The sequence below is a fragment of the Canis lupus genome, chromosome 1, assembly GCF_011100685.1.
Source record: "Canis lupus familiaris isolate Mischka breed German Shepherd chromosome 1, alternate assembly UU_Cfam_GSD_1.0, whole genome shotgun sequence".
NCBI classification, from domain to species: Eukaryota; Metazoa; Chordata; class Mammalia; order Carnivora; family Canidae; genus Canis; species Canis lupus.
The window spans coordinates 102,502,527-102,520,881 of NC_049222.1; the positions used below are offsets into that span (position 1 = coordinate 102,502,527).

Below are 18,355 nucleotides of genomic sequence, written 5' to 3' on the forward strand. Positions count from 1 at the left end.
CTTATGCTAGGGGATGGGCCATGGCCTGGGTTTAACTGGTCAGGTGCATCAGCATCTTGCTAAAGAGAAAACACCAGGGTTTGGACCTCAGGATTGTCCTGAACCAAGGAGGGGGAGGTGGGGGGCTGGGGGGGGGAGCTAGGTAGGGGTGTGGACTGATGAGGCTGGCCAGGGGAGGCTTTGCACTCAACAGTGAGCCACCCTCCCAAGTCCCCCACCACCCCCTCTCGGGGTCCCAGACCCCTGGCCCCCAAGCTCATTCCCCAGTGGATTCTTCTCTTGGCAAAGTAGGTGACCCAAAACCTACTGATACCGGTATTTTGGGCCCCCGTGAATAGGTGGCATCCCCCAGTGAAGACTCCAGCCATGGACATGGGAATCACTGTTTACAGATGTGCACATGGAGGCCCAGAGCAACTATGACCTAGGCTATGACCTAAGCTCCTGCAGCCAGGAAGCCACAGGTGGAGATTAGAACCCAGTTGGGTCTGGCACCAGGCCGGTCCCTTCCATTGATGAAACCCACTCCTGCAGCTCCTCTCCAGGCTCAAGGAGAGGAACTGGGGATCCGAGGTGGGGCCCGCCCACACAGAACTAGGACTCCGTCCACACCTCTCATCAATAACTTTATTACTCTCCAGATGCTGGTGAATTGTCTCCGCGGCGCTTCCCAGGAACAGGCATCTCTGTCCATCACATGCCTTCCCAACCGCAGAGAGGGGCAAGATCAAGGAGCTCACTAGCAGAGCCTGGTCCACCCCGTCAAAGGCGTCGCCCCTTCCCCTTGCCCTCCCCCGCTGGAGAGGGGTCACCTTCCTTCGGTCTCCTCTGGATCCAGGGCCTGCCCGCCGCCCCTGCCCTGTGCTCTGCTCCTGGGCTCCCAGGCAGCAGTGAAGAGGGAAGAGGGAGGCGGGGCTTATGGACGCACCTGAACGGAATGGGAGGGGCTGGGAGGCTGCGAGAACCCAACAGGGAAGCGTGGACCAGGACAGAAAGAGCAGAGGAAACAGAAGGTGAGAGCGCCTGCCAGTTCAGACAGGAGCCAGCGTAGGAGGAGGGCTGTGGGCCAAGAGGGGCCGGCGGGCGGTGGCTACCCCAGGGGCCAGGCCGGGAAGGGGGCCCCGCTCCCAGGCCCGGGCGCCGCGCCCACACCGCCCGCCGCCCGGCCGTGGATGCGCTGGTGGCGCAGCACGTGCTCACGGCGCCCGAAGCCCTTGCCGCACTGCCAGCAGGCGAATGGCCGCGCCCCCGAGTGCGTCTTGCGGTGGCGCACCAGGTGCTCGCGCCAGTAGAAGGTCTTGCCACACTCGCAGCAGGCGTGCGGCTTCTCACGCGCGGGCAGCGGGCGCAGGGCTGGCCCAGGGCCGCCAGGGTGCGTGCCGCGGTGGCGCCGCAGGTGCTCTTTGCGCCGGAAGGCCTTGCCGCACTCGGGGCAGGCGTGCGGCTTCTCACCCGAATGGCTCTGCCGGTGGCGCAGCAGGTGGGCGGGCTTCAGGGCAGACTTGCCGCACTCGGGGCAGGAGGTAGTGCCCGGGGCAGCCAGGAAGGCAGGCAGGCCGGGCGCAGGGGGCGCCGCGGGGGCCGGTGGAGGACTGCCTGGCTCCTGCTTGTAGGGGCGCAGGGCCTGGGCGTCCCCCGTTGCCAGCACCTCAACCCCGGAGGCCGCATCTCCTGTCAGGCAAAGGCACAGAGTGAGGGCAGGTGGCTCTGCACTCCGCAGGGCGGTGCAGGGCACAGCTGGCTGGAGAAGCTCCGGGATTATGGTCCGTGTCAGGGTTGGCGGGGAAAGCTCAGTGCCGGGAAACCATGGCTGGGGAGGAGGACTGACTGGGGGCTTACCATCCCTGTGTCCCTGGGACCCAGCACAGTGCTCAGTACACAGTGCAGAGTCAGCCTAATAAATAGATGCATGTGTGGATGCATGGATGCGAGCTTGATGCATGAAGGCAGGTCAGTAGGTGGTAGGTGGATGGGGGAGGAGATGGAAGAGGGTACGGATAGTTGGCTGGAGGATGGATGGATGGATGAAGGAGTGGGCCAGTGAGTGGGCAGGTGGATGGATAGATGGATGGAGGAGGGGGACAGTGGGGAGATAGGCCAATGGATGAGCAAGGAGCCAGAGATGGGCAATAGTGGGTGAGGGGATGGATGATGGACAGATGGGTGGGTGGACAGTAGGTGGAGAGGTGTGTAGAGTGCATGGGGTGGGGGGATGGATGGATGAGAGAGAGGGGACAAAGGGGAGACAGATAAATGAATGAGCAGGGATGGGTAATTTTACTTCACAAGACCCAGCTCATGATTCAATCTACAAAAAACAGTAATAGGGCAACAAAAAAGTGTGAACCTCCTGCCCCCCACCCACACAATTTCTCCACACCAACCACCAGGTCCCAAGCCTGGAGACATCCTGGCCTGTGTGGTGGGTGTAGAGACACTACTATTGGGTAGAAGCCACCATCCCCACCCTCACTCTGGCCTTGACTTGCTGTGTGGCCTTAGGCAAGCTGCTTAAGCTCTCGGGACCTTGGGTTTCTACTGTTAGACATCAGCTTACAGAAAGCAGAGTGTACCAGTGGGCCAGCCAAAGGAGGTGCTGGCTTGGTGCATAACAGCATATTTAGAAATGTAAAAAATGGGGGCACCTACGTGGCTCAGTGGTTGAGTGTCTACCTTTGGCTCAGGTCGTGATCCCAGGGTCCCAGGATGGAGTCTCACATCGGGCTCCCTGCAGGGAGACTGCTTCTCCCTCTGCCTACGTCTCTGCCTCTCATGAATAAATAAATAAAATATTAAAAAAAAAAAGACCATCTTTGTTAAAAAAAAAAAATTGTAAAAAACGTTGGAAAATCATGCAGTGTCATAAAAATCCAAACTTCTGTCTTTTCTTGAGAAAAAAATGTTTATGTATGGGCCCCTTCCCATGTGGCAACATAGGTAGCAGGGGAGCTGGCAGAATGGTACCTGGCACATGCCAACAGCTGACTGCACTGCTGAGTGCGCTATCCTGTCTGACCCCGCTGTGCCCTCCACAGCAGGGACAAAGGAATGTTCACTGAGCAAATGCATGATGGGCAGGCAGGAGGGGGACCCTCTCAGGGTGGGAGAGAAAATGAGCTACTCACCTAAGGGCACCATCCCACCATCATCTTTTCCAACGCTCACCCTGGAGCCTTCTGCCACATCCTGAGGTGCCCTCACCGCTGGTCCCTGAAATGAGAGATACCACACTCAGAAATGAGAAAAACCACAGCAACAGCCTATAATTTTTCTCCCCCACAACCCCTACTACATTTAGACAGTCATCAAGTCCTATCATGTACTCCCAGCGAAGCAGTCACCAGGCCTCTTGCCAGTCACCATGGAAGGAACCATTTGGGGAGCAGACCCTCCAGCCCCCAGGTGACTCCCTCATAAGAGACCCTGAGTCAGATCAGCCCCAAATTCCTGACCCAGAGAAACTAAGACAACAAATGTTTATTGTTGCAAGCCTCTAAGTTTGGGGTGGTCTGTTATGTAACAACAGAAAACTGATAAAACTGCTTTAAATCTTACCTTAGCTTCTTACTGCCCTCTGGATAAAGTGCAAACTTCTTGACAAAATACACAAGAAAAACACATTAGCTACCTCTAACTCAGGAAAAAAAAAATAAAGTAAGCTCAGGAATGGAATTCTTACCAGCTCAAACAGTGGCCCACTTCTGAGCAGGATGGTGCCAGGTAGGAACACCAAAGGTTACTGAAAATGTTTCAGGCTATTTTAGGTGTCTTTATGCTATTGTCATTGTTTCTGAAGACTTTGTCCCCAAGGGACAGATGAGAATCCTGCTGCCGATAAAGGAGAGTTGACTCCTGAGTTCCACACATCCAATGCTCTTCTCATATTTTACTTCTTTCAATTGCAGTGATTAGGATGGAAGTCAGTTAATGCCTAAAAATCTAACAAATAGCAAGAAGATTCTACAGGGAGCTTCTAGAGCCTTTCCCAAACGTGCACCATTTGAGATCTGTGAAGGCCCATGTTTGGTGGTGGCAGGATGAATATTTTACGTGGTCATCTTTTTGCTCTAGCAGACTGTAAACTGGCTCCTGACCACTCATGCAGCTCAGGATGTTAGGGTGCCACAGATACTGACCCGCTGCTTGCTTCTGCTGTGGCCCACAGGCTAGAGTTCCCTGGCCCCACACCCTCCTGCAGCCCCACCTCTGGCCAGGTCCCTGCCTGGAAGTCCATAGTAGAAAGCTAATTGTGCCTTGAGCATGCCAGGTTCTCTCAAAGCTCCACTCTTTGGCACATTCTGTTCCCTCTACCTGGAACTCCCTCTTCCATCCCCCTTTCCCTATCTCCTATATGTCCTTCAGGACTTGACTGAAGCCCCATCCCTGCCACCACCCACAGGTTTATGACTCCATGTGATTTAGCAACAGCCCCTATATCCTGGTGCCTATCACACTGCACTTTTCAACAGCTTTATTGAGGTTATAATGGATGGACAATAAATGCATACATTTAAAGCATACAGAAAGCAGAGTGTATACTTATGAAACCACCATCATGTATACTTATGAAATATATTTCATGTATACTTATGAAATTTCAACATGTATACTTAAGAAACCACCATCACAGCCAAGATGGTGACCCTATCTATCAGCCCCTGAAAGTTTCCTTATGTACATTTGTGGTGTCTCTGCCTCCCCACCATTACAAGACAGCAAATGCTGACACGCTTTCCATTGCTAAAGGGCTGTTTCCATATTCTAGAACTTTATATAGAACCACAGAGTAAAGAGGTACTCTTACGGGGGAGGTTGGGGGGGGCAGGGGTGTCTTTCATGCAACATAATTATTTTGAGATTAAGGATATCGGCCTATAGTTTTCTTTTCTCACAGTGTCTTTGGTTTTGCTCACAGATGGAGCTGGGAAGTATACCTTCTTCAATTTTTGGAAAGTTTGTCTGAGTTGGTATCTCTTGTTCCTGAAATGTTCGGGAGACCTTCCCAACAGAGCCAACTGAACTGTCATATTGTATTTTTATGCCTGTGCTTGCCTATCTCCTCCTATAGACTGTGGGCCCCAGGAGGTCAGGGACTGGCCTGCCTTCCGTGGTATCCCTAGTGCCAATTCTTTTAATACCAGCTATACTGAGACATAATTTATCTACTGCAGAATTTCCCCACTGGAAGTAAAATCAGTGGACTTTAGCATATTCAAAGTTGTGCAACCATCCCCATTTTTGGAATATTTTCATCACCTGCACCTAAATCTCAAACCCAATAGCAGCCACTTCCCTTCCCTGCCCCAACCTCTGGGAACCCCCAGGTCTTTTGTGTGTGTGGAATTGCCTGTTCTGGATGTTGCAGTAATGGAATCTTGTAGTCTGCATTTCCTTCCAACTGGCTCCTTCCCCCTTTCTATGTCACATCTTTGACGGTCACTCCAGCAGGGCATCAGTGCTTCAGTCCCTCACGTGGCTGAATAATGTTCCCTTGTGAGGCTGGACCACATTCTGTTTATCTATTCCGCCAGCAGACACATGGGTTATTTCTACTTTTTGCCTTAAATTAGGGAGGCTGCTGCCCTACTGCCATTCACCTCGTATCAGGCACAAGTTTTGTGTGGACATGCATCAAGGAGTGGAACTGCTAGCTCACACATTTCCCTTGGGGCTGCTCCATTTCACATTCCCACCACCATGGAGAGGGTTCCAATTCCTGTGCCTCTTACGACAGTCCTCAGATACCAAGCAAGTGAACAATGGATGGGTAAAAGGGTCAAACTGCCTTTGCTCTGATGAAGAAACATTCCCTGAGGGCAGCCCCGGTGGCACAGCAGTTTAGGCACAGCCCCGGTGGCACAGCAGTTTAGATCACACCTGCAACCCAGGGTGTGATCCTGGAGACCCGGGATCGAGTCCCACGTCCGGCTCCCTGCATGGAGCCTGCATGGAACCTGCTTCTCCCTCTGCCTGTGTCTCTGCCTCTCTCTCTCTCTCTCTGAATGAATAAATAAATAAATCTTAAAAACAAAAAGAAAAGAAAAGAAACATTCCCTGAAAAGGGTGTTAAGGGGGTCCCGAAGCATAGAGTCAGGGTTTGGCACAAGGCCAACTAGATCCATAGATGTCTCCAGCCACAGAGCTGCCGCTGCCTGTGGGACCCTGAGCAAGGCACTTCCCGCCCTGGGGTCAGTGCCGAGGGGCTGAGGTGGTACTCGGTCTCACCCTGAGTCCTGACACAGGCTGGCAGATGCTGAGGGCACAGCATAGGAACCCCCCAGCTCCCTGACCCTCAGTGGGGCTCCTGTAACCCACTGGTGACATCTTCCCAGGTGCAGCAGGGCAGGAGCAGGACGTGTGGCAGATGCCCGCCATTCCTGGCCTCTGCTGCAGCTAGGTCGGCACACCCGTGAACAGAACCTGGGAAGCAGTAGTGCAAGCAGGTTCTCCAGGAGATTCTTTTTTTTTTTTTTTAGCTGTTTTATTTATTTATTTATTTATTTATTTATTTATTTATTTATTTATTTATTTATTTATGATAGTCACACAGAGAGAGAGAGAGGCAGAGACATAGGCAGAGGGAGAAGCAGGCTCCATGCACCAGGAGCCCGACGTGGGATTCGATCCCGGGTCTCCAGGATCGCGCCCTGGGCTAAAGGCAGGCGCCAAACTGCTGTGCCACCCAGGGATCCCTCTCCAGGAGATTCTAGGGTACATATAAGTTGGAAACCTTCCCTCCTCTGAATGTCCTGGGGTCTCTGGTTTGGGGTCCCAGACATGGGTTGCTAGACTGCAGAGACCAAATACCATCCACAAGAAGATATCCAGGCAGAGTGGCCACAGGGATGAGGTCGGGGCCCTGAGGCAGGCACTGAGGGCTCAAATGTGGCACACAGCAGAGGTTCAAAGCAGAATCTAAAGCCAGGGTCTGTGGGTTATACTCCTCCCACTGCCCCGACTAGCCCTGTGACCTCAAGCAAGTTGCTTGCCTTCTCTGGGACTCACACCATCATCTGGCAGACAGAGGCTAACAATATGCAGTACTGGCCCCCCAGGGCTGTGTGGAGACAGGCAGGCTGTGCTAACAGTGGGATTTATGGCGGGGGGGGGGGCGGTTAGCCTTCAGAGGAGCTGGAGGCTAGCGTCAGCCATGGTGCAGTCAGCAGTGTTTATACAGCTGACCCCAAATAAAAACCCTGGACACCAGGCTCAGGAGCCTCCATGGTCAGCATGGGCAACACTACTTGGTGCTGTTCCCATGGTGCCGCCTGGAGAGGGTGTCTCCTGCATCCTGCCCTGAGTGCCACTCTCCTCAGTTCATTGTACTCTGCATCCCTTCACGGAAACAAATCTGAATTGTGAGCACACCAGCTCTCATTAAGTCCTGAGTCCTTCGCATGAATTCCTGAACCCAGGCTGGTCCTGGGGACCCCTGAACTTGCAGGTGGTATCAAAGCAAGGTGTCCTTGGGGGAACCCCTGAGCGTGACACACTGAGCTGCCTGGTAGCCAGCAGAAAGCATCTGTGGCACCTAGGACACAAGTTCAGGTGTGAACTTCCTACCTGGGAGCTCGGTCACATATTTATTCCAGCTCCACCAGGCTGGGGGGAGGAAGAGCGGGGAGGAGTGGGGGAGTGAAGGCAGGAGGCCAGACCACGGCCCTGGCAGGCCATGGTGAGTCAGCAGGATGTTTCTGCCCCGTAGATGCAGGGTCTGGCCCAAGTCCTGCAGACCACCTGGCTTCATCACTGCAGCAAGCTCTGCCGGATACCCGGAACCCCGAGCAGGCTGCCCACCTTCACCACTCCAGGCACGCTGCCCCCCTCACCTTCCGGTGTACTAGCCCTGCCAGTTCCACCAACCTTGGCTTTCACATGTGACAGCTGAACCGTGCTCCCTTCCTATGCTGCGGCCTGCCCTCACAGCCCCAGGAGACCCCCAAGTGCTGACCTCAGAGGTGCAGACCAGTGAGCGTTTCCTGTTGTGCTGACCAGACAGAGTTCTTCCAGCACCCCCTGCCTGCCTGCCCACCAGCTTGCCTTTGGGTTTCTTGGGCCAGCAGACAGGCGACCCCTTGGCTATTGTGTGCCTGAGAACGAATGCAGGTCACTGACCACAGCCAAGTTGGTCCTGCCCCGTCCATCTCCCCGCACCTCCTTCCCTCACCTGTGGAACAGACCAGGCTCTCCCTCCACTGCACACTCCCTGCCTGAATCAAACCTCTTCTCTAAGGGTGGGATGAAGAGAGGCCTGGTAGGCTACTCACTGCTCCCTGGCAAGCACTTTTTTGAGCACCTACTATATATCAGGTACTACCGAAAGGACCAAGTACACATTGGAGAACAAGAAAGACATGGCCTCGGAGCCTGAGAGCCTACGTGCTAGTCACTGCTAGACACACCATGAAAAAGTAACGAGTTCCATGAGGCCAGCTCAGCCATGGAGGGATTCTCTTGGCCCCTTGGAATCTGAGGAGCCAAGAAGAGCCCTTAGAACTGTGGAAGCTCACACACTGCTGGGGTGGGGGACAGATGCCACAGCCCCTTCAGGAAGCAGTTTGGCAGTTTCTCCTAAAACCACACACACCTGCTATAAAACTCAACCACTGCACTCCAGGCGATCCACTCTGGAAAAAAGAAAACTCGTGTTCACACAAAGATGCACACCCAGGTATTTAAAGCAGTTGTATTCAACATCACCCAACACTGGAGACCACCTTTGAGCCTTTCAATGAGAGGAGGACAGAGAAATTAGTGTGCCCACACCACGAGATTCTATTGGCATGAAAAAGGAATCAACTACTGACCCATTCAACCACCCGTGTCAATCTCACAGGCATCCTGCTGAACCAAAGACCAGCCCTCAAAGCTCGCACACTGTGGGTCCTTTATGTACTTCCCTAGAAGACGGACTGTGGACTGGTGGCACATGGGACCCAGGGGTAAGGAGCCTGTGAGGGTGGCATGCAGGGTTCTGGGGTGAGGGAGTCCCGTGAGGGTAACACGCAGGGCCCACAGTGAGAGCATAGCACTGTATCCTGACTGTGGCAGTGGCTACAATTAGCTACCATGTATTGACATGGCAAAAAACTGTACACCCCCCCCTGACAAAACAGTTAAAAATACACTGAAACCATGGCCACTCGTACCTGGTAACAAGAGACTAAGCACCTGAGTATGAGACCCTGCCACAGTGTCCCTCAAGGTTCCCACATGTTCCAAGTAGCCAGGGTCTGGAGCCACAGCCTGACACCAGCACATACAAAACGCATCAGGGAAGGCTCTGCCGAGCATAGGCAAGAACCCACACACCAGAGACACCCTCGTCCTGAGGCGTTTGTCAGACTCCAGCTTTACAGGTCCTTCTGCCGGAGTCTGAGTGCAATAGCCTAACACCCAGGCTACGGTCACTCTTCACGCCTTTTGCTTTAAACAGCAGCAGAAGGGGATCCCTGGGTGGCTCAGCGGTTTGGCGCCTGCCTTCGGCCCAGGGCGTGATCCTGGAGTTCCGGGATCGAGTCCCGTGTCGGGATCCCTGCATGGAGCCTGCTTCTCCCTCTGCCTGTGTCTCTGCCTCTCTCTCTCTCTGTCTCTCATGAATAAATAAATAAAATCTTAAAAAAAAAAAAACAAAAAAACAGCAGCAGAGGTGTCACCAACAGTTCTGTGCGATCATGTAGGACAGCACCATCCTGGTCCACCGCTCCTGTGGACAGCTCCAAGCCTGAGAGTGCTCTCTTACCAGAGAGGGAGAGAACAACGCCCTGGTGTGCAGGGTCATTTTCTCTTGAAGCAGTTGGAAAATCACTGGGAACCACGATCCCGTGAGACTCTGACACCATGCTCCCACACCACTTCCAACTCCTCTGCAGCAAGCACGGACGGTGCCCTGAGGGTGTCCACATCCTGATCCCAGAGCTCCTGACTCTGTGACCTCTGTAACCTCATGTGGCAAAGGGCTGGGACTCTGCAGGTGTGACTGAATTAGGCTCCTGATACTAGGCCCAGTACCATTGTGAGGGTCAGGGTCAGGAGAAGATGTGACCTTGGAAGCGGGGACAAATTCTTCCCTGGAGCCTCCAGAAGGAACAGCCCTGCCCACACCTAGGTTTCAGGCAGACCCGAGTCAGACTCCTGGCCTCCAGAACTCCAAGTGAGTCTGGGTCATCTTTAAGGGGCAGCGTCAGTGGTGATGTGTTAAGGTGGTGTCTGGTGGCGACAGGGAACAATGACCCAGAGAAGAGCCGCAAGGGGAGGACACAGAGGGGTGAAGCTCATCCCAGGAAGTGGGGGAGAGTGTATCAGCCGGAGCTGGACCAGAAAGGAGAAAGGGGCCAACAAGACCACGGCTGCGTCCCTAGCACCTAACATGGGTGCCATAGGCACTCACAGTGGATGTTCTGCCCTCTTTCTGACTCCTCACCCCCCTCCCCACCGTCCCCTGGCCTCCAACCTCATGCTGTGCACACATCCATGCCCGCCAACCTCTCCACCACCTTGAAGCCCATGCACTGGCTGCTCCCTCAGCCTGGTCACCCTCCTCCTGGCTGTCTGCACGCCTGGCTACCGCTCACCGCACGGACACATGTGGCTGCTGAGCACTCACAAAGGTGACAAATACCGCCTGCTGAGATCGCAACAGCTTGGCTACCCTGAGTTCAATAAATTAAATCCCCTTCTTCCTTTTCACTCTTTCTAAAGATCCGCTGGAACGTTCAGGGTTACTGACAGGGCTCACATCCTGTTTCTCACTGGACAACGTGGCTCTAAAAGGAATCAGTGGACTGTTCCTACAACAGACCAAGAGTAAAGGTTTTTAGTTTTACAGGCCATCTGTCTACTTCCACACTGTCCCACTCAGTCCTTGTGAAAAAAGAGCCACAGGCACTGTGTGAACACATGGGCCGGGCTGTGCACCTGTGAGGTTCTGTCACACTCCATAAGAATGGCCAGGGGACATTCAGGCTCCGGTCAGGTGACCCCTTCTCTTCAATAAAGCGTTTAGCCTTGTCCAAGGAGAAGGCTGGCCTCTGCCCTCAACCACCAAGAGGTGACCTCTAAGCCCCTGGAGCATTCTACCTGACAGGATGTTTGTGTGGGGGCCTCAGGCCACACTGGACAGTCCAACAGCATAGGTTATGACGGAGACTTTCAGACGCCCAGTATCTGCTCGGCCTCCAGGGGAGTTTGAGGCCAAGGGGTCATGCTGGCAACCATGGAGCTCCAACAAAATACTCACAGCACCAAAGCTCAAGAAGCCACCCCAGCTGGCACTATTGCATGCACATGCTGCAGCCAGGCCTCAAGGCCATCCACATCACTGTGAGAGGACAGCTGGAGGCTGTGCACAGGGCTGTCCTGGAGCCCTGCACCTCCACCCTTGGCTGACCAAATCTGCGTCCTTCTGCCATGAAAACTCTGACTGTGAGCAAGATGGCTTTCAGACAGTTCTGGGTCCTTCTCCTGAATCATTGAACAGGAGGGCAGTTTCAGGGACCCCAAACTTGCTGGGAGAGTCAGGGGGGTCTCAAGGACCACCCCTTTGCACTGTGCTCCCAGCTAGATGTTCACACAGCCCCAAAGCCTCCCCACCCTCATCAGTTTGCTTACAGGGACCAGCAGCCCTCTGGAGAGCAGAGGCAAGGCGGTGATGGGGGAGGCCAGCATCCAGCCAGGCAAGGTGGCAGCAGAGGGACCTGGGCAGGAGCAGCACCCCCAACCACCTCCCCATCCCCTGCCAACCCTGCACTCACCCAGAGCTCCTCCAGCAGGGCCACAGCCTCCTCCCCACTCTGGGGCTGCCGGCTGCACACCCAGGCCTGGATGTCAGCAGGGAGGGCGCTCAGGAACTGCTCCAGCACCAGTAGCTCCAGCATCTGCTCCTTGGTGTGCACCTCAGGCCGCAGCCAGTCTCGGCACAGGGCGCGCAGCAGGCCCAGGGCTTCACGGGGGCCTGGTGCGTCACCCAGATGGAAGTGGCGAAAGCGGTGCCATGGTGAGTCCAGGGTCAGGCCCTCGGCAGTTTGGCCTTCCTGCTTCACAGGCTGGGGAGACAGGACTTCCATGGGGTCCGTAAGCCCCACAGGGACAGCAGCGCCTGTGGGGAAGGAGGTTCAGCGCTGTGAGAGCCTGGCTCAGTGATTTAGAGACCACAGCCTCCTGCCGGGTGCATCCCTAGCAATGCCCACTAGGAGCCGAGTGACCTGGCTTAAGTGCTGGTGCCTCTCTGTGCCTCAGTGCCCCCTTGTAGTTGAAGTGCTCCCCTACCTTGTACAGCCAAGGCAGGAGTGCCTGAGAAGGAAGGTGCCCTACACACAGCAAGTGCCAAAGGAGGGGAGATTCAGATCCCCGTCCTGGAATGAAATGGGCTCAGATCCTGGCCTTGCGCTTCCCTGGGAGTGACTGTGGGTCCCACTATTCCTCAGTCTCTTCTCGGCTTCATGTGAGAAGTGAGCATACAAAGAGCTAGGAACAGAGTGCAGCACCAGCCAGAGCTCAAAAGTCCCAGAGCTCTCATCAGAGCCACTGTCATCGTAACTGCTCACCCCACATCCCCAGCGTCCCCGGCAGCAGATGCTTCAGGATGCCAGGTCCAAAGCCACCTGAACCGCTTCCTGATTTGCGATCCCCCAAATCCATATGGAGTTCTAACCCCAGCACGACGGTATTTGGAGGTGGGCTCTGGGAGGTGACTAGGAGCACTCGATGTTGGGTGAAGCAGGTAAAAGCTTTGGTTAGAGCACAAGGACGCTGTGGGGAATCTAATGCACGGCATGGTGGCTGGGGTTCATGAGACTGTGCTGTCTGCCCGAATGCTGCCAGGGGACTGAACTTATGAGTTCTCCTCACAAGAAGAAACAAGTGTGACTGTGCCAGTTGACAGACGTGACCTGAACTCACCACGGCGACTGCGTCACAATGTACTCAAGTCCGATTGTCATGTGTAACTTAACACAACGCCGTAGGCCAATCCCATCTCAGTGAAATGGGGAAAAGAGACTAAGGGAAGCCATAGGGATGAGGCCTGAAAGGGATGGGATTGATGCCCTTAGGGGAACAGAAATCCTCCGTGAGACACAGGCTGGATGCCTGTGGTTCTGTGCCTATGGTTCTGACACCGAATCTGCCTACATTTGCCCTTGGACTCTGGTTCCAGAGCTAAGACATAAATGCCTGTTGCTGAAGCCCTTGTCTGTGGTATTCCCATGGCTCCCTATGCTGACCCATACACCAATGGCCCCTGATCACATCTGGGGAAGGGGAAACATGGTGGACTGCAGGGCTTCACCTACACCCATTCTCCCCTTCCTCCTTGGTGGAATCCCTCTACCCAAGAGGCTGTATGAACACAGGCTCAATGCAGAAGCAGATGTGAAACCCCACAGTCCTTTTTTAAGTCATACATTAGAGAGATTTGCAGAAAAATAATGTCACATTTCCAATTTTTTGTTTTAAAAACATGGCTATTTTCCATTTAAAATGTTATTTGTGGGCAGCCCCCGTGGCCCAGCGGTTTAGCGCCGCCTTCAGCCCAGGGCATGATCCTGCAGTTCCGGGATCGAGTCCCATGTCGGGCTTCCTGCATGGAGCCTGCTCCTCCCTCTGCCTGTGTCTCTGCCTGTGTCTCTCTCTTTGTGTCTCTCATGAATAGATAAATAAAATCTTTAAAAAAATAAAAATAAAAAAATAAAATTTTATGCCCATATATGAAAAATTCTTTCTATTTCTGAATGCATTAACAAACACTTAAAAATTCCTTTGGCCTTACTCTTTAATATGATACGGACTCAGATACAACTGCTATAATTAAAAATACTTTGGGGGCCCTCTCTTCCCCGGCGCCACCTGCAGAAGTGGCAGCCATTGATTGCTGGGCATCATGGCTGCCCTCAGACCTCTGGTGAAGCCCAAGATCGTTAAAAAGAGGACCAAGAGGTTCATCCAGCACCAGTCAGACCGGTATGTCAAAATTAAGTGCAACTGGCGGAAACCAGTTGCATTGACAATAGATTACGCAGAAGATTCAAAGGCCAGATCTTGATGCCCAACATTGGTTACGGGAGCAACAAGAAAACAAAGCACATGCTGCTCAGTGGCTTCCAGAAGTTCCTAGTCCACAACTCAAGGAGCGTGATGTGCTGCTGATGTGCAACAAATCTTATTGTGCAAAGATTCTCACAATATATCCTCCGAGAACCACAAAGCCATTGTGGAAAGAGCAGCCCAGCTGGCCATCAGAGTCACCAATCCCAATGCCAGGCTGCGTAGTGAAGAAAATGAATAGATAGCTTATGTACGTGTCATATTTGTGTTAATAAAACCATAAAACTATAAAAAAAAAAAAAACAACTTTGGGGGATGCCTGGGTGACTCAGTGGTTGAGCATCTGTCTGCCTTCAGCTCAGGTCCTGATCCTGGGGTTCCAGGTTCGAGTCCCACATCAGGCTCCCTGCAGGGAGCCTGCTTCTCCCTCTGCCTATGTCTCCGCCTCTCTCTTTCTGTAAATAAATAAATAAATAAAATCTTAAAAAAATAAAAATAGGGCAGCCCGCGTGGCTCAGAGGTTTAGTGCCGCCTTCAGTCCAGGGCGTGATCCTGGAGACCCCAGATCGAGTTCCGCGTTGGGCTCCCTGCATGGAGACTGCTTCTCCCTCTGCCTGTGTCTCAGCCTCTCTCTCTCTGTGTCTCTCATGAATAAATAAATAAAATCTTTAAAAAATAAAATAAAAATGCTTTGGTATCTTCAATAATTTTTAAGAATATGAAAAGGTCCTGAGTTCAAAATCAAAGAGCCATCCATGGGCCAAATCTGGCCTGCAGCCTGTTTTCTGTTTTTTTTTTTTTTTAGTTTTATGACCGGGGCCAGAGCTAAGTCTCCCAAGATGTACAGAAGCCTACCCTGCTATGAGAAAGCTCCCTCCTGGATGAGATGGGAATCTGACCTGAGGGAGCTAGGCCTCAGGCATCAAGCTGAAGGGCCCTGCAGTCTCAAGGGGGGTCATGGAGGTTCAGGGATAGCCATCAGCTGCCAGTGAGTCCCTAGGAGCTGGGCCAGTTGGACCCTTTTATGGATCCTGGGGTCAATACCCTGAGAAACCACACACTAAGTGCTAAGTAAGGTCGTTCTACCACGTGAACCAATCCTTATCGTCCACTGAGGTCCAGTGCCACATGCTACCTCCACTAAAGCATCTCTACCACTGCTGTGTCCAGCCCAACCAGGCATCCTGGAGGCTTCAGGGACAGCTGCCGAGTGGCATCTGTCTCACACTGCGGGCACACACACACACACACCCCGGAACTGTCCCAACAGCTCTGTGCATTGGGCACCACTGTGAGGAGGAACGCACACTCAAAGGCAGGATTCAAACCTGGAATCGCGTGACTCCAGAGCCCACGTAGGTTGCAACCAGCACTTCTGCAGGGCGCCTTCAGGTAATTAAATGGTTAAGAGGTGGGCTCTGGACCTTGGCTGCCTGGCTTCTACTTTCAGCTCTGCCATTTATCCACTGTGTGACCTTGACATGACTTGCCCCTGTGTGGGCTGAATTTCTCCACCTGTAATACAGGACTGGTAACTGCTCTTCCCCACTAGGGGTTGCTAGGAATATGAATTAGAAGTGGCCTGTCATACAGCAAGCGCTCAATGAAGACTTGCATGTCCACTGTCCGGTTTGCAAACCTCTGCACTAGCCACATGTGGGGCTGGATACCTCCGTACTGTGGCAGCTGCCCCATGGCGTGTGAAAGGTTTATCAGCATCCCTGGCCACTTTCCACCAGATGCCAGCAGCTATCTCCCCGACTGTGATATCCAAATAGGTTTCCAGATATTGCCACGTATCCCCTAGGAGGCAAAATTGCCCCTGGGCTGAGAGCCACTGGTCCACAGGACAAATATTTTCTCATGGCACAGAGTTTTGGAGCAAATCCCAGTTCTGCCGCCTACCAGTTATTTGTCCTTGGCCTAGGTACAACATCACCTTTTACACGCGGGCTCTCCGCTTTCCTAGGCTGTAAAATGGGGAGAAAAACCCTCCATGCAAAAGTCACAGTTGAGTTCAAGACGAGGAAAACAGTTCCTGGCGCTAAGCAGGCGCTCAACCTGAGTCGGGGCTGCACTTAACTGCTGCTCCGGGACGTGCTGGGGGACAGGGCACCCACGGAAATCTAAACCAGCATCAGAATAGGGGATCAGCACTCCAACGGGGGACACTGAGGCTCAGAGACTGACTGGAGGGGGAGCTTTGGGAGGCGAACCCAGCCCCATGGCACAGTACACCTGCCGGCCAACCGCCTCCCGTGCACCGGGCTCCCGACGCCGGCGCTCTGCACCCAGAGAGGAGCGCGGCGGGCAGCCCCACGCTCGGACTCCCCGAATCCCGCCCCCTAGGACCGCCGCATCCCCGACCCCCCGGCGTGGGTCCCGGCGCACACGCCCGCTTCCCGCCCGACCCCACCCCGGCTCCTCCCCCTCCCGGGCCCTCCCTGCACCCCGCCCCCGGTTTTCCAGTCTCCCGCGTTCTCCACCGCAAAGGGCCGCAGCCCCCTCCCACTTCCCGACCCTCCCCCAGCCCCTCCCCCTCCCGTTCCCTCTCCCATCCCCCTCGCCTGCCTCCCGCTTCGCTTGGCCCCCTTCTTCTCTCCTCCCCCCCGCCCCCCCATCCCACCGCCCTCCGGCCTCCAGCCCCCTCTCCCCAAAGCGCGTCCAACCGCCCCCCAACCCCCCTTCCCCCCTTGCTCACCTCACTCTCCCAAACGAGGCCCCCCAAGCCCCCCCTCCTCACCTCGTCGCACATGCGCACAAAGCTCACCGAGACTCCATGCCCCGGCAGGCTTTGCGCCAAACTCATCCTTTCCCCTCCCCCAGCCCTCAGACACCAAGTCCGTTCCGCGCCCCCTCCCCGCACCGACCTCACCCAGAACTACATTTCCCAGGAAGCACCGCGGCAAAAGGACGCTTCCCACTGACCGCTCGCCGTGACGAACCTCGCTTGCCTGTCTTCCAGTAACTCTGAACTACACTTTCAAAGGTGCTTCGAGCGCGGCCAGCGGCCTATTTGCCCAAGCAAACAAGGCCTCTCAAGGTGCCAGGCTTCGAACTACATTTCCCAGAATGCATATAGAGCTTCCCATTGGCTCGCGCCCGGGCTCGGACATGCGTAGACGTGCCAACGGGGAGGCCGAGGGAGGGAGCAGGAGGGGTCATGGCGGCGTTGTCTTGAGGCAGGTGGAAGTTGGAGATGGGCTGTCTGGGCGGGCAGGCGAGGAAGAGCGGCCCCACCGGAGTTCTGCGCCAGTCAGGCTTTCCGGGCGCGTTTCCGTGACGACGGGTCGCGATTCGTCCGCTTCCCCGCCCCGACGGCGCTGACAGGGCCCGAGTTGGCGCGCGTTGGGACGGGCGCGGCCGGGCCGACCTGGGCTCCCGGGTTGGCTCCCCCCGCGTGAGCCTGGCGCACAGCTTCTGGCCTCAGTGCCCCCCACCCCCCCCCGACTCCTACGTGCATCGGGAGAGGGTGCTCCGGGCACACGTCTTCGCCGTGCTCCCATCGGACAGGGCACCTGCCTCAGTTTCCCCATCTCGGAGACGGGAAGATGGGGTTTTCAGAAATCTTAGGAGATGGGCCGAAGCTCTGTGTGCAGGTGGACCCAGGGCAGACGCCGACTCACAGGCCGCGTGGGCCGCGGCGCAGCGTTGGACGTAGGGCGTCCCCACCTCCTTGATCCTGTTGTGAAGACCCTTTGGTTAAACCGAGTAACACCACCACCACCCCCGGTTTACCAGCGGCTAGGGGCTGGATCGGAACTTCCTGCTGGGCCCACCTCTCTGCCCCCACCCCCCTTACTATTGCCTCGTGAGTTCCAGCCAGAGAGGCCTTTCTGCTCCAGGAACACGCCGGCTTGTTCCCACTCACATCCCATCGCCCACTTGACTCAAAGCGGAGGTAGGCAGGAGCTATCGCTCCCTACTCCCAGCGGAGAAGCGCTTCTTCAATTCTACTTGCCTCGGCCTCTGAGAAGGTGAACCTGGCGTGGGCCCAGATGTCCAGGCCTGACATGGAAGGGTCACTCTTGGTTCTCCTGTTCCATCACCCCCCAACGTCCAGTCTATTCAGCAGGCCCTGTTGGCGCTGCCTTTAAAGTGCTCACATTTTGTCCACTTTCCCGCTGCTGTCACCTGGCCCAAGTTCCCTTGACGTCTCACCTGGACAACAGCATCAGCCTCCCCAGAGTGTCCTGCTTCTGCTCCGGCCTTCTCCCATCCCTGTACACATGCACACGTCCCTTCACACAGCAGCCAGAGGAATCATTTTTGCATGTGATAGGATACATGTAAAATTTACCATTTTAACCAC

At 54.8% G+C, this 18,355-nt stretch overlaps 1 protein-coding gene across 6 annotated transcripts; it reads right to left on the reverse strand.

The window, feature by feature from the left end:
- Nucleotides 1-609: 609 nt before the first annotated feature.
- ZNF444 (zinc finger protein 444) lies at nt 610-17,328 on the reverse strand. 6 transcript variants are annotated; one of them, XM_038527672.1, is made up of 4 exons: nt 16,972-17,328; nt 11,754-12,097; nt 3,126-3,210; nt 610-1,671 (listed from the first exon to the last, which is right to left on the reverse strand). In XM_038527672.1, the coding sequence occupies exons 2-4, from the start codon at nt 12,063-12,065 to the stop codon at nt 1,091-1,093; spliced, it is 978 nt and encodes a 325-aa protein (XP_038383600.1). In that variant the 5' UTR covers nt 12,066-12,097; nt 16,972-17,328; the 3' UTR covers nt 610-1,090. The 6 variants fall into 6 exon arrangements, with proteins under 6 accessions (XP_038383600.1, XP_038383598.1, XP_038383597.1 ...); XM_038527670.1 differs by having other exon boundaries at nt 16,914-17,327; XM_038527669.1 differs by having other exon boundaries at nt 16,989-17,325.
- Nucleotides 17,329-18,355: the final 1,027 nt, after the last annotated feature.